Below are 20,925 nucleotides of genomic sequence, written 5' to 3' on the forward strand. Positions count from 1 at the left end.
GGTTGCACGCCTTTATTTTCTATCATTTCCAGTAATTCTTTCACCCTTTCATTCAAATGCATATTCTCTATTATTAGTTCCTTAATTCGGTTTGCTTGACTAATACAATTACAACATCCCTTATTATTTTCACTTCCTGCTTCGTTGTCTTCAAATTGTAATGTCTCCTTTGGACGTGGAATGTCATCAACGAAATCAAGATTCTCAACCAATGATTTTTCATATTAGGTAGGGATTAGGTCAATCATAACCTATTATATTATTAAAATAAATGGTAAAAAAGCATATTAACCTAACTAAAGTGACAGTTTTCAAACTTTACCTCTTCATATAAGATTTGGTCCAACAAATCCCTCACCTTACTAATATGTGGAGGAATATTCCTCCACTTATTTATTCGTGCTCTTTCAATTGTGTATGATTTTTGGATTGGAACCTGCTCCAAAAATCATGCCTGATTCATCATCACAAGTGTTAGATATTCATACATATTCACAAAATTTTGTTACATTTAACATAAAAAATATACTCACTATCAAAAGACCAGCAAAATCCTTTAGATAAGGGAGGTTGGTGTTGACATGTATTGTTTGAGTTGATGAAAATATGTCCTCAATCTTAGCTAATTGTGGAGCCATAAATTCATGGATGACTTCAACCCAGTTGAATCTAACAAGATTTTCAAAATCATCTACTATATATATAAGACATAAATGAACCTTATATGTACTAGAAGAAAATAAGACACAAACAAATATATTCAAAATGTAGAATTTGTAAATTAATAAAACATCTTCTTGTTTTTCAACTTGACTGCATCAAATTTAAGCAACTTCTCAATTCTTGATTTGGTAGCTTCTTTTTTATTTGAGAAGTAAGTTATAAAGAGGTCACATAATGTTTTAGTTGAATTTATCGGAACCGAAGCACCACGGTCTGCAATACCAAACAATAATGAAATGCCTCTTTTTGTGAATGCAACTGATACACCTAGAAAATGAATATCAAACCCAACATTATATATGATAATATATAATATATGATAATATCATGGAAAATAAGGGCCTGAAATAATTCCATATCAGACCCAACATTAGGCCTGATATTCAATCATATCAGAACCACATTGTGCCTGATATGAGATAATTTCAGGCCCTCAGTTGCCATGATTTACCAATAACCAGGGCCATCAGCGAACCAATATAAATAAATATTAAGATTTTCAAACTATTTTATTTTAATAAACTACTACTTCGTGCTTAAAATTTACAGCTGTACCTGAGAATCTAAAGGTTTTAGAAGTTGAATCCCAATTTTGAAATATATTGACTAATATACCACGGATATGCTGCATATCTTGTATGTCTAAGAAAATACTAAAGAGAGATTGTTTGATCATGACTATGTGTCGATCATGTAAAATAACACATCCATGATGCATTCCTTTCTTTGTGGATTTTTCAAAAAAAAAAAAACAATTAAAGTGACCTAACACGCTATTCCAATATAGTTTCTGTCCAAATTGGTTCAGACTTTGCAAATCTGATGGTTTCGAAGGTGATATCTTTGCGGATAATTTAACAGCAGAGGATGAAACACCCAACCCACTTCCTTCTGCCATTATGAAAGGAGATAATTGGCAGAAATCCTAAACTTCATTGCAGAGACTGAACCGATGTGGATTTTCGTCGGAAACCCTTGATGTCGCCTGATGGACACATGAAGACTCTTACGTACTATTTCATTGGGGGGATGATCTTACAACTAAAAATGTGTGAAAGTTTTTCGTAATCGGAGAGTTAGAAAAGTGTAAGGCTTGCATGCGTTGAGAAAGGGAGGGAGAAAGATGTTGACGCCGTCACAATCCAAACAATCAATGAAATTTTTAAATCTAAACAATTCAAATGTGCTTCGGACGCCTTGAAAAATGGGGTAGCAAAATATGATGTTAGCGGGAGAGGTATAAAAGGACTTTCATATTTATTAATGTGTCTTTTGGTAATTATAAAAATCATAATACGTCTTTTGGTAAATACGTAATTTTGCCTACGTCTTTTGGTATAAAGCCAAAAAAAGAAGATTAAAATTATAAAAAAATAAAGATTAAAATTATTCCAAGTGTTTGAAAAAAAATTTAAATGATGATTTTAAAATTTAAAATTAGGTCGCTATGCATTCTATCCTATAGTCAGTTGTAGATTTTTGAATAAACTTTAATTTGATATATGACGTGTCACTTGTTTCAATTCGAATGTATGATTTATTAAAATTTAATATTTAATATTTATGTTTTAGCATTTACTAAAAATCGTAATTGTTATAACATTTATGTTAAACTTATTTAGATATTTACAATTGATTATAAGGTAAAATTGATAACAATTCAATTTCATATTCAAAAATATTGTTTAAAATATTTTCAGAGATTCTAAATAATTTTAGTCTTTAAACTTTTTTTTTCATATTATAACAACTAGTAACTGTTATAATTATTTAACGATTATGGAAGCTATTATAATGATGTAACAATTTAATTATAGTATTTATGAAAACCTAACTGTTATATACTTAGATAATTATGTTATTTTATATGGAATAAGATAAAATATGAAAGTGAGCTCCCTTGTTTTTGAATGGTCCTTTTTTGAGTTTTTTCTTTTGTTTTTTTTAACTTTAAAGACGATATGTTTTACATCCAGAACTATTAATTATTTTTAAAATAAATAGTTTATATTTTTTAAATCATTATAACGCTTTAATTTAATCCTCACTATTTAATAAAAAAAATAATCAGAAGGATGCTCATTTCATCCTTATCCGTTATTCTAAAAAGATTAGATTGACTATTCAATCAAACTCATGCAATACTTGCAATACTTTAATAATTCATGTGATTCACATGTATAATATAATATATAATTAAATAAAGATAAAATAATTATTAATAATATATCACAGTTAAATTTTAACATTATATTTTTAATTGATTAATAATTTTTTTTTAAATAACCACAATTAAATTTTGAATTTTATATTCTTGATTGATTAATGATTTTTTTTTTAAAAAAAATATATTATAACTGAGATTTAAAATTTAGATCTTTGATTAATACGTCTTTATAAATTACTAATAAAATTTTAAAATTTACCAAATTAATTTAATGAGAGCCAGATAGAAATGGAGGCATAATATAGTTAGAGAGTAAAATTGCTATAAATATAGTTTTGATTTAAAAAAATCGAGTATATTATTAAATAATAATAATAATATTATTATTATTATTATTATTATTATAAAATTTAATTGATGCATTTTTAGTCCTCCCTCTTTTAAGTCAGCTTTGGTGCATAATCACGGCTATGGTCCACGTCATTATCAATGTGACAAGTCATATTTATCTTAATTATTCCGGGTCACTGTTTGAATCTTATCTATAATAATTGATCCCTACGATTTTAAATTTATAAATCAACTGACAAACGAAAGTTAAATTTATGAAAAAATAAAATTATATCGTTAAAAGGAAATTATTAAAATAATTAATCACTCATAATTTGATATCTAAAATTTTCCTCTAAGAATAGATAGAGTATTTTGAGCATTGAGATCTTATTTTAATATTCTTTTGTTTTGGCTTTATTTTTTTTCTGCCGAAATCTCCAGTCAAAACAAAAACACATCCAGATTCTTTGAAGCAAACGATACGATCATTCACCGTAAAATTCGATCTTAATCACTCACAAACCTGCAATTTTTCTTCACACAGAGCTTGCAAGAAGCTCAATCTACATATACAAGACGACCACCATTCGCTTGTTAAAATGCCGAGCAGAAGTTCTACCTCAAGGCAAAAGCGACGAGCGCCACAATCCTCCGCACGCCGCGCCGGAAAGCTAGGTACCACTGCAGAGAGAACCCGGCGGCCTCCTGGACCAGCAGCTCGGCGACCTCCATGAACGAGCTAAGGTTCCTCACCGGCGGCAGGTACAGTGTCAGCGGCACCGCCGCAAACGCCGCCGCCAGGAACAGCTGCAGCATCGATCTCCTTAATTACAAGTGGGAGGAAAAATAGAAGCTTTCGCAGATGAGCTTGAGAATAAGCTGTGTGAGCTCGTTGAGTTCGGTCGAAAGGAAAGTTTATGGCCGTCCTCTGATTTGTTTGGTGCAGAGGAAGGTTGACTGGTAGCTGTTACCAGCGTATGGTTTCAATTATTCATTCCAATGAAAGTTCGATTGAATTGTTGGTTTGTTTTTTTTGTTTTTGCCCCGCAGCGGCAAGACGTCTCAATTTCTCAAGTTATCTTTGCCGTCTATCATCAATCCGATAAGAACCAATTTGATAAGGAGGCGATCCGACCCACATCCGATCTGCTCGCGATGAATCGATCGAATCATAAAGGAACTTCGAGCATATATGGTCAACTTGTTTCAATTTGGATGAGATACGTTGAGCGTTTTTTTAATTAAAGGAAAATAATTTAAGAAACAAAGAACAAGAGAGAACAGTCCAAAAAAAAAAACCCCAAGGCAGTGTTTTCTACACGTGGGAAAATTAAAATGACGTGGAAAAATAAAATGGCAAAAAGTAAAAGGGCCGATCATTTGGAAGATCGTCTGCCCCATTTTTAATTACAATTAAATGGACACCTAATTTAATCCAAATTATCCAAATCATTATTTGTTTATCCAAGAAACGTCATATAATCAAATCTAACTTTTGGTCCTAACATATTCAACCAGGTGGAAGTTAATAATTAGCATTTACAATAATTAACAATTAACTTCTACATAAATTAACTGGTCGTCACAGGAAAAAACAATCAAACAGGAGTACTCGACTGAGCCGAACATTGACATGTATGGTTTCAACTACTCATTCCAATCAAAGTTCGATTGAATTGTTGGTATTTTGTTTTTGCCCCGCAGCATCTAGATCTTTCAATTTCTCAAATACTTAAGGATTCAGTCCCAAAAATTTAAGGGAAATAATTTAAGAAACAAAGAACAAGGAGAGAATTAAAATTAAATGGACACCTACTCTAATCCAAATTATCCAAAATACACTTATATTACCTGATTATTCAAGAAACATCATATATAATCAACCCTAATTTTTTGAAGTTGAGATCTTCTTCTATCCCAACAATTATGTGTCCCATGTATTTTTTTTGATCGGACGGTTATGACATTCAAGATGTGTATGATATTCTCATGATGTGCACTGTATCATAGATATGATATAACCCGTTCGATTGACGAGGAGACACGAGATTATTAGGATAGAGAATCTAAACTCAAGTTTTGGTTCTAACATATTCAACTAGATGAAAATTAATAATTAGTTTTTACAATGATATGATAGTAGAAACTAGTAACTAACTTCTATAGTTATAGAAGCTAGTTTTTAATTTTTACAATAATATTTTTTTAATTTTATTTTCCTGAGCAATAATATGGTTATAAAATAAATGATAAGGAATTGATGACACTAGCTATATTTTAAATAAATATTATTCAATTATAATTGACAATGTAAAAATTAGTATGTAATTTCTATTATGTGTAAAAGTTAATTGGTAGTTTTTACAATGACCACTTTATATGTTTTTATTTTACTTTATTAAAATAATTTGGACGGTTATGCGTTAAGCTATTTCAATATATATAGGTTAGTGGCGCTCTACCGAAACAATAGGGGATCACGTATCTAATCAATCGGGTTGACTTCTAGTTGATCAGTATTGGCAAGGTCTTCTAAAGTACGAATCTACTTTCGCTTGACCAAGGAGGTCGTGTACTCTAGGAAAGAAATATCAGCTGTACGTTAGCTTCAATAATTTTATAATTGTAAAGATAAAATTATGAAAAGAGGCTCATTTAATTTAATTAATTATATTTTTAAAAAATATATTAATATAATGTTTAGTATTTAGGATTTATCCTAATTCCGGGCGCTCTTGTAATTTTTGCCCAAAAGAAAATACCAGTGAAGGAGTGTTAAATGAGCTCATGAGAAGTCAATGGTCAGTCGTGAGAGAGAGGGAATAAACCGAGTTAACGCTTTCTAAACCCTAACCCACTAAGCCGCACCTTCCCGCCGCTCTTTACCATTTCTCGCCGGCGAGTTCGTCGCCGCCGCTGAGCGGTGGCGAGAGCGTTCGATTTTTCGTGGTAGTTTGCGGAACCAATAGACAGCCGTTTTATTGTTGTTCTGCAGCCGATGCCGACGGTGAGCGTCGGGAGGGACCGCCTTTTTGCTGCCCTCGGCGAAACTTATAGTAACTCCCATTCGATTCTCCCTGTCTCCTTCTTTCTCGTCGTCTGTGTTGCTGCTTATTTTTCGGTTTTGACGATCTCAGCGCAGGAGGAGTTCGAGGAACTATGCTTCAAATTCGGCATCGAGCTCGATGATGTTGTGAGTCATCGTAGATTTAATTTTATCTTACTCTTTCATAGTATTCGTTGACTTTATTGTAATCGACTTATTTTATCTGTTCCCTTTCTGCGAAGACTACGGAGAAAGCCATTATTCGGAAAGAGAAGCATCTTGAAGAAGAAGAAGAGGCAGAAGCTGGTGACGAGGACGAGGAAGTCATTTATAAGATCGAGGTCGCAGCCAATAGGTAAAATTCGAATCTTTCTTGTAGGTCTCTAAATCTTAATTAATATTCTGTCTAGTCAACTTGTGTTATTGAGGTGCAAAAGGAAATCGTTGCATTAGTTGTTTTTTTTTTTTTAAAATTCAGAATGTATTTAACATGCAGAGATGATTAACATCGTTGTCTTTGTACTGTTGCTGTATTATTAGAAACATTTTATAGATACATGGTGAGCATAGCACTTCATCATCCAGTGCCGATTTCTATTTTCTAATTGGATCACATTATGCATTGTATTTAGCCTTGAGTTTCTAGCCTTTATCTGTTATCCACATACATGCATTTTCAAGAAGGAATAACAATGCAGTATACTTTTGTTGTTCATTTGATGATGGTTGTAATGTTGGTTTTATACCTTCCTTTCCCTATGTGGTAAATTCAACTGCAGATATGATTTGCTCTGTCTTGAAGGAATTGCTCGAGCTCTCAGAATTTTCATTGAAAAGGAAGCAAGCCCTTTGTATACGGTCTCTGATGTATCATCTAAATCAATACTCAAAATGCATGTCAAACCCGAGGTGATTAAAATCATTGAGACTAGCTTCTCAGGCTTTCTTGTCTTAGTTGTTTCACCAAAAATATTGGCTTGCCAACATATCTTTTTAGTCTTTTCTTTATTTTGTGTGAGTAGAACAAAGTTTGTAACAGTGTTCTCTTATTTAATAGACCTCATTGATCCGGCCTTTTGTTGTCTGTGCCATTCTAAGAGGAATAACCTTTGATGAAGCAAGATACAACAGCTTCATTGAGCTGCAAGATAAATTACACCAAAATATATGTAGGTATGTTTCAAATCTTGCCCGATTTCTCCTGCCTAGTTCTTGCTTCCGAATCATTGCCAAAACTTATCCTTCTTTGAACACCAGGCGAAGAACCTTAGTTGCTATTGGGACACATGATTTGGATACAATACAGGGTCCTTTTTCATATGAGGTAATACACACACCTTGCTTTATGATAAGTCAGCGGCAATCCTTCATAATTTTGGACTTTTTCTGCTGCTGTTGCTGCTGTTAATCATCTTGAATCCATGCAGCATTATTACGGAGATAATGAACAGAACCAACACAAATTATGCAGAAGATATTGAATTCCTTAGTGATATTATACATTTCCAAAGTTTACTTTATAAATTATATTGCACTGTTACATGATTATAGTGAATGCTTTTCTATTCAGATTCTAGGTAGCAGGTAGAGCATCCTTGTATTGCTTAACTTGTCACAGTTAATAACTTGTCCTTTCTTTATTGCTCACATGAAATTAGTCAATGGAGCTTTTAGTGCTCCGCTATTGTTCTTCTATCATAATGAGCATATCCAGTATTCTTACAATTTCTTCACTCTCTTTTCATTTTTCAGGCATTACCACCTCAAGAGATTAATTTTGTGCCTTTAAAGCAGGTACTTCAATGTTTATTTATTGTCCTCCACTTCATAGCTGTGATCCTAAATATGTTGCTCAATTTGTTTTTGCAAGATCTAGTTGTGGTTCTTCATTCTTTAATGCTTATATTTTTTCCTGATGTGCTACATTTGCAAATTGTTAGAAATTAATTAACTTAAAGTACCACTATTTCACATTGAACTTTGTGAGTGTCAAATGCTTTGGGCATCAATTAAACCAATTTTCAAAGCTGATATAGGGTGGTATGAGTATCGGTTTGTGTTACAAGTCTGAACTTCATCAAATTTTCATGATATAAACATTGGCAAACATCTTACAGATGCTGCAAAATGCTACACCCGTAATCCTATCTGGCCCTGCTATACAAGTGCTTTTTGTTGCTCTTTTCATTTGCATCATTTGTGTACCAACATTTTTTTTTTTTTTTTTGGGGGGGGGGGGGGGCAATGCAGTAGCAAATGCTGTTAAAATAGAATTACTTGGTGGTAAGTGTCACATTTCTGTGTGATTCCACTAGTACCAGTTTGACATTTAAGCACATCATTTTATTTCCGCTATTATTTTTGTCGGACATTGAAAATTTATTAACTCAAAACTCTTCCAATACATCAGATTCTAATCCCTTATTATAGATTGATCATATGACATATTCTTCATAATAAACTTTTCTAATAAAAACCCTATATTCCTAATAAAGACTCTAGGCCAGGGTAAGCTTAAGAAGGAGATTGAATGTTAAGCAAGTGATATATTTGAAGAACGAGTGAGAGTTGAGGTTTCTCATCCTAAGTTGATGATAAGGATGAACTAGTATTTGAAAAACCATCTATTTTATTGGAGGAATTAAAACCTCAACGAGGACCACGCCCTCTTCTCCCGCGACGAGGAGCTCCACCTCTACTATGATTTCTGCCATATTAGGTTTCAATTCATCGGTTGCAATTTTTAATGTTCCTTTCATTAAAAAGGAGATTGAATGTTAAGCAAGTGATATATTTGAAGAACGAGTGAGAGTTGAGGTTTCTCATCCTAAGTTGATGATAAGGATGAACTAGTATTTGAAAAACCATCTATTTTATTGGAGGAATTAAAACCTGAATCATCTATTGTATTAATGAAAGGAACATTATAAATTGCAACCGATGAATTGAAACCTAATATGGCAGAAATCATAGTAGAGGTGGAGCTCCTCGTCGCGGGAGAAGAGGGCGTGGTCCTCGTTGAGGTTGGGGCAGACCTCGGCTATGCGATTGCAGTTGGAAGAGATGACAAACTGACGTCGGGAGGTTAGTGATTATCCAATGGGCTGATGAGTAAGCGGAATTGAGGAGAAGACAAGGAGAGAAATCACTAAAACAAAGAGAGAAACCCGAATATATAGATCTCAATTTTTATCTCGTAAAGAAAGGAAAGAAATCTTACTAGAAAAAAAGAAAATTTATAACAGAATTCCGAACAAAAAGAAATTACTAGACAGGATGCTCTTATAGACAAATCCTAACCCATAAATGCCCGACAAACCAAAAATACCCTAAATACCATTAAAATAAAAAGTACTAAAAATAGCAAAAAGATATTCGGATCCTCCGAAAAGGACCTAAACCGTGGTTTTTGGGCCCGAAACTAGGTAGTTATGGTTCCTAGTAACAAATATAGATCTTTAAATTCTGCACGCGTGAAAGTTGACAGAGCCTGATTCCGAGTCCCGAGTCAAAAGTTATGACCTGTTGGAGATTGGGTACTCCTAGGTTGGTCTTGCATCACAAACTCAGTGTTGCAGGTGATGCTGGAGGGTGTTGTGGTGTCTCAGCAAGGCGAGGACGAAGTGAAGCTAGATCTGCGAGGCGGAGTTGCTGAATTTGTAGGGAAAGGGGGTGACTCCTCAACTTTTGCAGCTAGGAGCTGCTGTCGTGGGTTCTGCACCCGGTGCCGCCGCTCAGGTAGCTGCTGACCTGCGTGCAGATGATGTTGACAATGGTGTGCAGGCAAAGGATCTGCAATTTGTGGTGAAGAAGAGGATGCACAGAGAAAAGGTTGCAACATGCATTATGGTAAAAGAGAAGAAGCAACAGAAAGAAAGAAGAGGTAGATACTTTTGCAGCAACAGAAAGAAGAGATGAAACAGAGGAAAAGAAAAAAGAACGAAAATAATAAATAAACTGAAAATTGAAAGAAAGTGGCTTGATTAGTACGATGAGAGGAGGAAGCTTGAAACAGAGAAATCAACAAAATCAAGAAAAAGTAGCTTGATTATTTAGGTGCATCTGATACAATAGTTGTAGAGAAGGAAAGACAGGATTTTGAGAAGAAAGGGATGATCTAAAAGAAAAATTATGACTTTGATAGGATGTTGGAAATTGAAAATTGTATTAACTCAAAATTTGCCCAATAGATTGATGATACGATTTATTTTTCATAAAATACCATACTTATCTAATAACAATCTATATTTTTCTAAAAAATACCAAGTAACTTTTTATGGAAACTAGCTACATTGTCATATCTCATAAGTTATGGTATCATAATCATATGAATATTTTCAGCCTAAATTTTTTAGGATATATATGGTTATAAAATCACTACTATCCACAGTTTTTGCTCTTGCTGTCATAGAGAAGTTCTATAGCATAAGACTGCAAAAGCTGTTATACCAGCCTTTTAAGCAAGGAAGTATCTTCAATCAGGATGATGTTTGTAAATATTTTCGTGGATATGCCTATTTTTTTTAGTTTATTATTGATATGCCAAAAAAAAAAATGAAGAATGTTTAGCAACATGCCAGAGTCTTAACTCTCTGGTTTTAGACTGTTCTTTCTCTATTTGTTCTAATTTGCCTGTTAGGCTTGATTTCTTTGGTCAAATTATTCTCTCTTAGTTGATCCACACTTTCCTTGCCTCTTTGGTTTTTGACACTCAGGTTATACCTAGCTTGAATGATCTTCCACTATCCCTAAGCTTTTCATAACTGTACTATCTCCAAGCTACCCAAAACCAATCATCTTAATCCTACTTTATGAAGATTAAGTCAGAATCTCGGAATGGATTTTGATTACAGGAAATAAGCTGATTTGTGATGAATAGTAAGAATCAGATAACTTTATAGATCGGAGAACTTTGCAATCAATAGTTTAACAATTTTTTTAGTAGCATGGATTCTGCTTTACATAGCCATTTGTTGTGTTAAATTATTGTGCTGCATAATTTTTGTTTAACTCTATTTTTCTTTGCCACCTTCTAGGTGAAAAGTTTCAGGGCTGATGATCTGTTGGAATATTACAAAGTAAGTTTCTCTAGATCGGTTCTTCATGTTCAATATATTTATTGATGCAAAACTCCTTGCTTCTTTCAGAAGCTCCTTTTCTACCTCAATAGTTGATTAATGTAGTTACTTCCTAATTGCTTTGAAATAGATTATCTTGTTTCTGTTGTTATATTGTATGTTGGTAATTTACTTCTTTTATATGTTCTGTTTTTTGAATATGTAAATTTCTAAATCCACGTACTTTATTGTTTTCACTATCACCATTCTATTCAATTTCGCAGTCAGATATGAAGCTTAAGAAGTTCTTGCACATAATTGAGAACTCTCCTGTGTACCCAGTGATCTATGACAACAATAGGTAAAGACATTCATTTTGGTGCCCACATTATTGTTTTACAACCTGACAATTACTTGGCTAATTTGTCAAATGACTGATTTTGATTATTCCCAAATGCACTTCATACTTCTGTATTATTCTTTACGTTCCTCTGGTGGTGTAGAATTTTAGAATGACAAAAATAATAAAATTTGGTATTCTCTTTCTTTTAGAATAAGCTGCGAACTTTCTTATAGATGCATCTTGTTTTCTGCAGAACTGTTCTCTCACTTCCACCAATTATTAACGGTGCACATTCAGCAATCAACCTAAAGACAAGAAATGTGTTCATTGAATGTACTGCCACTGATTTGACAAAAGCTAAGATTGTTTTGAATACAATGGTAGGCAGAAAAATGTTTTGGATGCTCCTAAATGTTAGCTCATGCTTTATAGTTTAGGACACATTGTGTTCTAACGGGTCTCACTTCCTTTACTTGTATAGGTGACTATGTTTTCTGAATATTGCGAAAAGAAATTTGAGGTGGAACCAGTTGAGGTAATTTATTCTGATGGGAAATCTATGATCTGTCCTGATCTTTCAGTTTCTAGGATGGAAGTCCCTTTATCTGAGATAATTGATCCAATTGGCATCTCTCTTGATGTCTCTGAGGTATTGATATTGATTCTGCTTAAGCTAAATGTTTTCTAGTGTTGGTTAGTGATTTTGTTGAGGACTTGAAGCAATTTAATCTTGTATATGCAAATACTTGCTGAGTTGATACCATGATTAGGTCTTGTAGACTAGAATTAGTTTATCACTGTTTTTACGAATAAAACCAGTACATTTCATGTCTTTTAAGACGCCTGTGGATGCTCTTTCCCTGCAGACAGTTGATTTAATGTTTTTTAATTCAAGCAAGAACATTTATTTGGTTACTTTCCATTTGTATTTATTGACTTGCCAGGAGTTTAGCCATGGATTTAAATTTGTAAGTGGTACTGATATTCCTTTAAACTCAGTAGTTCAAATTCCATCCCAAGGAAAAGATGCATGCAACATAGATCCTCACATCTGTGTTCTCTATTTTAACTTTTTTGGTTTTGATATTTGTCTAAAATTGCAAACTTGTTTAAACTTCAAATAACATTATTTGGTTGTATACTAAAAATTAGTGGCTGGCAGTAATTTGTGATATTTGAAGTTTTATTTTCCTATATTCTAAGCTATAGAATAAATTCACCAATTGCGATGCATTAGTCAGGCATGCTGTATTAGTTTTCAGGATTTATGCTCAGTGAATCTTTTCTTTCAGTTTCTTGTTATTTAGACACTTAGATTAGTTGCCTTAATCCTTCTTTTTTCCTACTATTATCTGTAAATGAACTCCTTCTATGAGAAGATTTTTAAATTAAACACAGACGTGAGGTTTTCTAGTAGTTATGACATGTTATCCTCCTGCTTGCATGTTCTTGTATTTGAAATCTTTCTAAAGATGCGCAAGTGAAAATGTTTAAATATGACAGGTTGTAACATTATTAAATAAAATGCAACTGGAAGCAGCTCATTCATCATTGGCCACTGGAGATTTTAATATTGTTGTTTCTGTACCTCCCACTCGCAGCGACATTCTGCACGCCCGTGATGTGATGGAAGTGGGGTTCATAACCAATCTCTTATTTTACTTTATCATCTACTAAGTAGTTTGTGGGCAAAATATATCTGATTATTCTTTTACTTTGAATTTGCAAATTTTGTTTTCTTATTCTTAAAGGATGTAGCTATTGCATATGGATACAACAATATCCCAAAATCAAAGCCTAAATGCATGACTACTGGAGGGAGACAACCTTTGAACCGCTTTTCTGATAAAGTCAGAGCTGAGGTAGAAAGGTTGCATATAGTTGTTTTGTTTGTTCTCTTGAATGCTTGGCTAACTGATTTACTTTTGAAGCTGTCTGTGACCTTTATTTCTATTGGAATCTAGCTCTTATTGGATTGTAGTTGAACTAATTGTTTTCTCTTCTCTATTTACATTCAATTATTGGTCAAATATTTCTCTTCGGTCATACTCAACATGCTACACCAAAAGTGGCTGTCTACAATTAAAACCTCATTCTATGAGATAGAATTCCATGGTTTTTGTTATTGCTTGCTAAGGTATTAAAATGCGGTTCAATGCAGTAGGCAGTTGATAAGACATTATTAAAATAACATACTATAAATCACTAAATATATAACGACAATAACAAAATTATCCTATTTTACATTGCAGTTAATTGAACATAAATCATAATACAACATGCAATTCTTAATCAGAAATCCACATTGCAAAAAACACAAAGCAAATTCATAATTAGTGCCATCATACTACAATGCCAAAATATGAAAAAGATAACTAGTGTCATATACACAACATAGGGAGATACTTTGCAATTTAGGTTTAATATTATCTGTAACTTGAACTCATCCCTCCGATCAAACTGTTTGTTCCCAAGTGAACCAACCTGGATGCAACTGAATTGGGTGGCCAGACAGGCTGCATCGGCGGCTTGCCTAACCTGCCTTTTGAATCAACAGACCATACAACCTGTAGGTGAAGCGGGAGAATGCTGAAGACTGGCTTTTAATATCATGTTGTATGCTTCACAGATTTACCTGAAGAGCGTATGTGTATTTGTTGGCAATACAAATCCTTTTTTGCTATGTGGTATACAACTTAATATTGAAGGCATTTATTTGGATGGAAGCAGAGGGAATGGGCTCTCAAATGGATTCTTTCCTTCATTCGCTCAATCCAAAAAAAAGGAGGGGCACTGGAGTGGTTTCTGCAAATAGGATTTGGCCAGTATTCTGTTCACCCAATTTTCTGCAGATGAGGGTGGATGAGGGAATTCAGGATATAAGAAGACTAATATGCGCATGATTTTTGAATAATGACGCTCTATACCTGTCTATATTTTGATCGATTTCCCCCTTATCTTTGCCTTCATGGAACTCTGGAAGGCCACACTAACCCTCGTCCTTAATATTAGGGCTGTGAATGAGCCAAGCTGAGCCAAGCTTAACATTCTAGCTTGGTCATTAGTTTTACCGAGTTGTTCAAGGTTGCTTATTGAAATTCATATCGGGCCCAGCCTGTTCCTCTCTTGCAACCACCTTCAAGCTTGCTTATTAAAATTCATATTCGGCCTGGCCTGTTCCTCTCTTGCAACCACCTACAGGTTTGATTGTCTGTTTATAGTTACTGTGAAATTTGAGACAACATATGGCATACATGTATTTTGCTTCTGGTTTCATGAATTAGTTTTTGGCCAGTGTTCGTTACTTAATACAAATGACAAAACTGATTTATTTGATAAGTGGACATCTATTCATAACAATCGAAAAAAATATTTATTGTTCTCTTTCTTGCTTATTATCGAGGGATGCTTGCGTTTTGCATTGTAATTTCGTGTTTTTTTTAGAAAATTTTCCTCAACTCTATGTTATTCCATTGTGAGCGTCTAGGTTTTAAATATACTAGCCAACATGTAAATAAATATTATTACATTAAAAAACATAAAGTGGAAAATACTACAATAATTTTATGTTTTAAGTTTTTAATTTTATGTATAAATTATTTTTATCTAGATGGTATTAATTTATAATGTCATATGGAATTAATTTATTATTTTTTATATTGATAAGCAAAAACTGTTATGATCTGTGGAAAAAATTGGCTGGGTCTTAACTAGGATGAGGTTTGTTTTTGATGGAGCTTTTCTTCTATACTACAACTGAAGATATAAAAAATGAATTTTCCGAATCTTTGTATTTTATCCTTAACTGATTAAATGCATCTGTTTTCTCACTATCTTGTTGTCCTTATAGTCAATACTGCCCAAATGGTCTTTCATATGATCTACTTCATTTAATCATTGTTTTTATTATTCCTGTGCTTGTAGCTATTCCCTTCCTTTATTCTGTGTTGACTAGTTTTACATGTTTGGCATTTAATTTTAGGAAATTGCGAAGTTTGTTGTTCTAGGCCTCTCGCCTGGGAGGCTTTACTTGCATAACACCTAGTATTTTGTAAAAATACCATCTTCTGTAGGTTGCAAGGGCAGGTTACATGGAAGTCTTAACATGGGTTTTATGCTCACATGAAGAGAATTTTTCGATGCTAAGGCGAAAGGATGATGGAGATAAAGCTGTTATCATAGCAAATCCTCGTTCTGCTGACTTTGAGGTTTCATTTATACTTTTGACTAGCTTGTGTTTTATTCCTAAATATTAATCATCTTTTAGTTTGTTCATTAGATTCAAACTCTTCTATCATGACCAAGCCATGTTGAAACCAAAGGTTCAACTATTTGGTGTTGATTTCTTAGATCTTAGTACTCTATTGAACTCTTCCAGGCGAACCTATATATCACTAGTAGTAAGATGACAACAACTAAATCTTTTTTTATCAAATAACTAAGATTTTCATTATTTTTTTCTACTCACTTCAACTGTATTTCATAAAATGTCTTATTATAAAATGTCTTATTATATATTTTATTAATTGTCTTTGAACATGATAATCTATTTTTTCTCATTTTGTCATATATTGGAGCTAAACTTAATTGTTCTGAGTTACCTTTTATGTTATCCTTTCTGGTAACTCCATGCGCCATCTTAGCACTTTGCTATATTGATATTTTTTTTGAGTTGTTTTTAATTGCCTAACATAATTGTCCATGAAGTATGGCAGGATGCCCTCCACAATCCTATCTAACTTCCTCTTAGCCTAAGGTGTACATGACAACACACAATACTCCAAAATCTCCTCTTTGGTTAGATCTTCCGCTCTTTATCTTATTAATTATATCTTCATCAACAGCCCCTTGTTGAATAATACATTCAAGTTATCTAATACTCTTCCACGGAACTTCATTTTCATCCATCTTAACTACTCACATATCATATGGTTTGATTTTTGTCTCAAACATAATAAAACTATATATAGTTGTTTAATTTAGCTAATCATATATTGTGAGTTTGTGACTTAGCCATCATATATGACTTGAGAATTGAGTTCTTCATTATTTAATGTATTTTCAAGAATATCTCTCAGTTGTTAACTTTCCTGAAATTCTAGTCCTTGATTTTAAGTCGTATGTTATTTGATAGCATCAATGTACCAATGCTAATTTTATCAAAGAAAATTATAAGATAAGGAAAATGATTGGTTGTTTGCAGAATTTGTTCCATCTAAAGTGATACTACTAATCAGCTTGAAGGAGTACGTTTTTGTTCTAGATTAGGTGTTAACTGATGGAACAACAATACACATTTATTCACATGATTGATGTCTTACAGAGTATCATTTCGTATAGTTACCAATTACGGTGTCAAGCATTTTCAAGCTTCTTTATTTATTATTATTACTTGTTCCAAACAAACAAAAGTGAGCTCTCTTATTGAGCCATTTATGGAGTGCTTGTTCATGGATATTATGTTCATTTGACACTTCCTTCCCCTCCTTTCTCCTTTATGTCAAAAAGTTGTTTGCCTATGGTATACCTTCATATGTTTTAACCTGTTACCTTTTATGTTCTGCTTTGAGAACTGAATTTCATGTCTGTTTGGAATTATGTGACAGGTTGTTAGAACCAGTCTGATGTCATGCTTATTGAAAACCCTAAAGCACAATATTGACCACCCCAGACCTATAAAGGTATATAATATGTTGGATTGCTAAACAAGTTTCTCTCTTGTTCTCTCTTGAATATTCTTTAATGAGTTGTAAAATCCAGGAATTTCTATGTTGTTTAAACAGTAGATTAATGATATTGGTAATTATTTACTGATAAAAAACTGAAATCCTATGGGTAATATTTTGCCATTTTGGTGCTCATTGTAATTTTTATCATATAAATGCCTGATCATTTAGAATTTTCATTTGTATCTGAAAAAGAGAATATTAAAATAAAGATGCCAGAATCATGATAATGTAGATGAATTTCGTTGTTGACACATGATGGCTGATTTAGACATGATTAGCTGGTATTTCAATTTGGCCTGTTTGTCTATTAAAGTTCGCTAGATTTCTTCAGTTTCATAATGGAAAATTTTCAATCGATCCCATCCTAAATCAAACTACTATTCAGTTTTTTGAATTCAGATTTTGTGGGTTGTATTTTGGTTTGTGCCATTGCTCAAACAACCTTCTTACCATTACCCCTTCTTAAAGAGGAAAAGTTATTCTATTCTTCGGAAACATTTAGTTTGCTTGCTCCTGAACATTTAGGAGGAAAAAATTATATCTGTGTTTTATGTTTGATTGAACTTGGCATCTTTTGGTCTGAAGTATACTTCCAACCTTTTCACATAAACTCTGTAATTATTTAGATATTTGAAGTTGGTGATGTTGTTGTGTTGGGTGGTGATCGGGATGTCGGTGCATCAAACAATCGTCGACTTGCAGCATTATATTGTAATGTTTCCTCAGGATTTGAGGTATAATTTTTCTGAAACCACAGTACTCATTATCAAATCCTCCTCTATATGTTGCATTCCTCTCTTATTTTCGGCTAAATGCTTTTTGGCTTTTTGTCCATTAGTTTTCCTATTGGTTTATTCAGTGACCTTGATATTTAAGTTAGATTTCCTAGTTTAGGTGATAGTTTCTTGGAAAAAGAAGACATCTCAATCGTGGTAAATTCATCGTGCAGGAAATTTTGGGATTGGTGGAAAGAATAATGAAAGTTGTAAGAGCACCTCACATTAATGCCCCTGATAATTATCTTAAGCCTTCAGATGTAAGAGTCCTGTATTTTCATTTCTAGTCACAGCTGAGGTTCCTACTCATCCGGTTTACCTTGTCAATGCAGGAGCCGGAATATTTTCCTAATAGACAATGCAGCATCATATTTAATGGGAAACAAATTGGGAACTTTGGAATTGTTCATCCCGAGGTACTATATAGAATGCTGCATGCAAAACTTTATACCATTTTAACTTCTATATATGAAATATATAAATTAGCAATTTCATTTACCTGGTTTCACGTAGATTTGCCCGATTTATTTTACTAAATTATTCCTCTAATTTTAATCTGTTCTTAATTTTGTATGATTTGTGTTCTCAAAGCCATACTTATCTTAGATTGTAGTGTCAGAATTTTGTTGCATGTAATTCGTTTAATGTAGTGGATATATAACCAAGTCCTCTATTTCATTATTCTCTACAAGCCCGCACCCTGTAAGGATCTAATTTTTTAAGATTCAAATGTTCAAAGACTATCTTTGCCGATGCTAAATAATAGTAGAATGTTGACAATGTAAAACTTAATTATGAATTTGATGGTCAAAATAATTGGCATTATATTTTGTGGAACTTTGGTAAACACTAGGATTTCTTCCATGACCTCGCATTTTCCACATAAACTGCACTTTTAGCACTTGTAAAAAAGAGTGATGATGAGTGTGTTTTCATTTAAATATAAATGAGGATATAAGCATCATGATATTTGCAGGTTTTGAAGAAATTTGGTATCCCTGATCCTTGTTCTTTCATGGAGATCGACATCCAGTCGTTGTTGTAGGGTTATGATACATATCAAAGGCATGCAGTGACTTGTTGATCATCCTTCAGCTCATTTTTCACTGTTAGAGCCTAATGGCCCTCCATGATTAAATGCTTTTCAAATGTTATGCTTAATTTTGTTTCTCTCGGTCAAATTTGAATTATAGCCAGGGCATTCATAGTTTTTTTTTGGGACTTTTAAATCTAGTTTTCAGTTTTTGGATAATCATTGATGGTATATTATTAAATTTGATTTCCTTCGGTGTCTCATAAACTATAGGTAGTAGCAATAAACCGTCTTTATCATCGTTATTCATTTTAAAATGACTATAAAAGAGAATTGTTCTTCCATGACAACAATTGCTTGTATTTGTATGATTGTTTTTTGCACGACTTTTTCTTTAATCTAGTAAATGAATTATTTCTCCAAATTTATAATCACATTTTACAATAACTCAACCGTGCATTTCACAAAATTTATAAAATAAATATAATTTCTAAACGTAATATTTAGATTTATTAAAATATTTTTTTATCAATTTAATTAAAATGTTTTTAATTTAAATTGATTAAATATTATTGTATTATTTGAAAATTTAACTCTTTTAATAATATTTGATATACCATGCAAAGTGCTCGACATCCCATGATTACCTCTTACTCTCTGTTTGGGAAGAGGAAAGGGAAAGGTAAGTTGGGGTGGGGCTTTTAACCTCATTTACGAAGAAGTGAGTTTAGGAGATGAACTGAAAGGGAAGGTAAGCTGTAAGCTTGTGAGGTGAAAAGATAGCGAATTCTTTACACTCCAAAGCATAGTGTAAAGAAAGGGAAGGGGAACCCAAACAAAAGTTATTTCAATTTTATCCTCGAGTTACCAGAGCTTGAGAGGGAGGAGATGGCCTGGGCTATCTTGACGGGCAACAATAGCGGAGGTGATGCTTGACGGAGTGAGCGTGCTCAAGAGAAGGCGGCACTAGCAGTGAGGAGACATTGTCATTGATTGTTCTCTGACTGCTCAATGGGGATGAGGGGGCAACAACAGCAGCGGAGATGCATGATGGCATGAGCATGCTTGAGGCGACACCGACAGTGAGGAGATGCTAGTGACGGCGTGAGCATGCTTGAGAAGGCGACACCGACAGTGAGGAGATGCTAGTGACGTCTGTTCTCCGAATGACGCCGGTTCTCTGAATGCTTGATGGAGAAGAGGGGAGCAACGACCTCGGGAGCAACGACGGTGAGTGCCTCGAGTGAGCGAGAGGAGAGGAAAGCAACATACTGAATTGAAGTTAAGTTTTTAATTAAAATTTTAGTTAATTATTTCGATCAATTCTTAACTTAAATGTGGTAGTTCAAAATTTAATCAAATTAATCCATTAAAATATATAAATTTATTTTTAAATTATAAAAAAAATATTTATTTATTATATATATATATAAACCTATTATTATTATTATTAATTTGATTTAATTTATTTAAAACAAATTTATGATGATTTATTGCACGTGCTAAATTTTATAACTTTATATATTTAATTTTTATTTTCTCTCAAATAAGGTATTGTTACATTAATTAACCTTCTTTCCCTCTCAAATAAGGGTAACATGAATACTATACTTCCATGGCTTTTTTCTTCCTTCCTCCCTATTTTTTTTGTTTTTCTTTAATGAATCTTCTCTCATCTCATCTCGACATCCATAATGGGAGCTCCTCCCATTATAGCA

At 33.2% G+C, this 20,925-nt stretch overlaps 1 protein-coding gene across 2 annotated transcripts; it reads left to right on the forward strand.

Annotated features, from left to right (window-relative positions):
• Positions 1-5,998: 5,998 nt before the first annotated feature.
• Positions 5,999-19,457, forward strand: LOC121975393 (phenylalanine--tRNA ligase beta subunit, cytoplasmic-like). Of its 2 annotated transcripts, none has more exons than XM_042527010.1 (19): positions 5,999-6,279; positions 6,361-6,416; positions 6,512-6,624; positions 7,072-7,178; positions 7,327-7,442; positions 7,527-7,593; positions 8,022-8,063; positions 11,306-11,347; positions 11,611-11,687; positions 11,923-12,049; positions 12,151-12,318; positions 13,173-13,301; positions 13,421-13,531; positions 15,743-15,877; positions 17,276-17,350; positions 18,025-18,132; positions 18,348-18,434; positions 18,507-18,590; positions 19,151-19,457. In XM_042527010.1, the coding sequence occupies exons 2-19, from the start codon at positions 6,409-6,411 to the stop codon at positions 19,217-19,219; spliced, it is 1,665 nt and encodes a 554-aa protein (XP_042382944.1). In that variant the 5' UTR covers positions 5,999-6,279; positions 6,361-6,408; the 3' UTR covers positions 19,220-19,457. The 2 variants fall into 2 exon arrangements, with proteins under 2 accessions (XP_042382944.1, XP_042382943.1); XM_042527009.1 differs by having other exon boundaries at positions 6,000-6,279; positions 7,049-7,178.
• Positions 19,458-20,925: the final 1,468 nt, after the last annotated feature.

The sequence above is a fragment of the Zingiber officinale genome, chromosome 4B (genome assembly GCF_018446385.1).
Source record: "Zingiber officinale cultivar Zhangliang chromosome 4B, Zo_v1.1, whole genome shotgun sequence".
In the NCBI taxonomy this organism is placed as follows: Eukaryota; Viridiplantae; Streptophyta; class Magnoliopsida; order Zingiberales; family Zingiberaceae; genus Zingiber; species Zingiber officinale.

Bases quoted from the DNA above. Each gene is read 5' to 3' on its own strand.
- LOC121975393 (XM_042527009.1), top strand. From the start codon at position 6,222: ATGCCGACGGTGAGCGTCGGGAGGGACCGCCTTTTTGCTGCCCTCGGC. The intron at 7,179-7,326 runs GTGATTAAAATC...CTTATTTAATAG, and splicing joins AAATGCATGTCAAACCCGAG to ACCTCATTGATCCGGCCTTT. The intron at 11,348-11,610 runs GTAAGTTTCTCT...TCAATTTCGCAG, and splicing joins ATCTGTTGGAATATTACAAA to TCAGATATGAAGCTTAAGAA.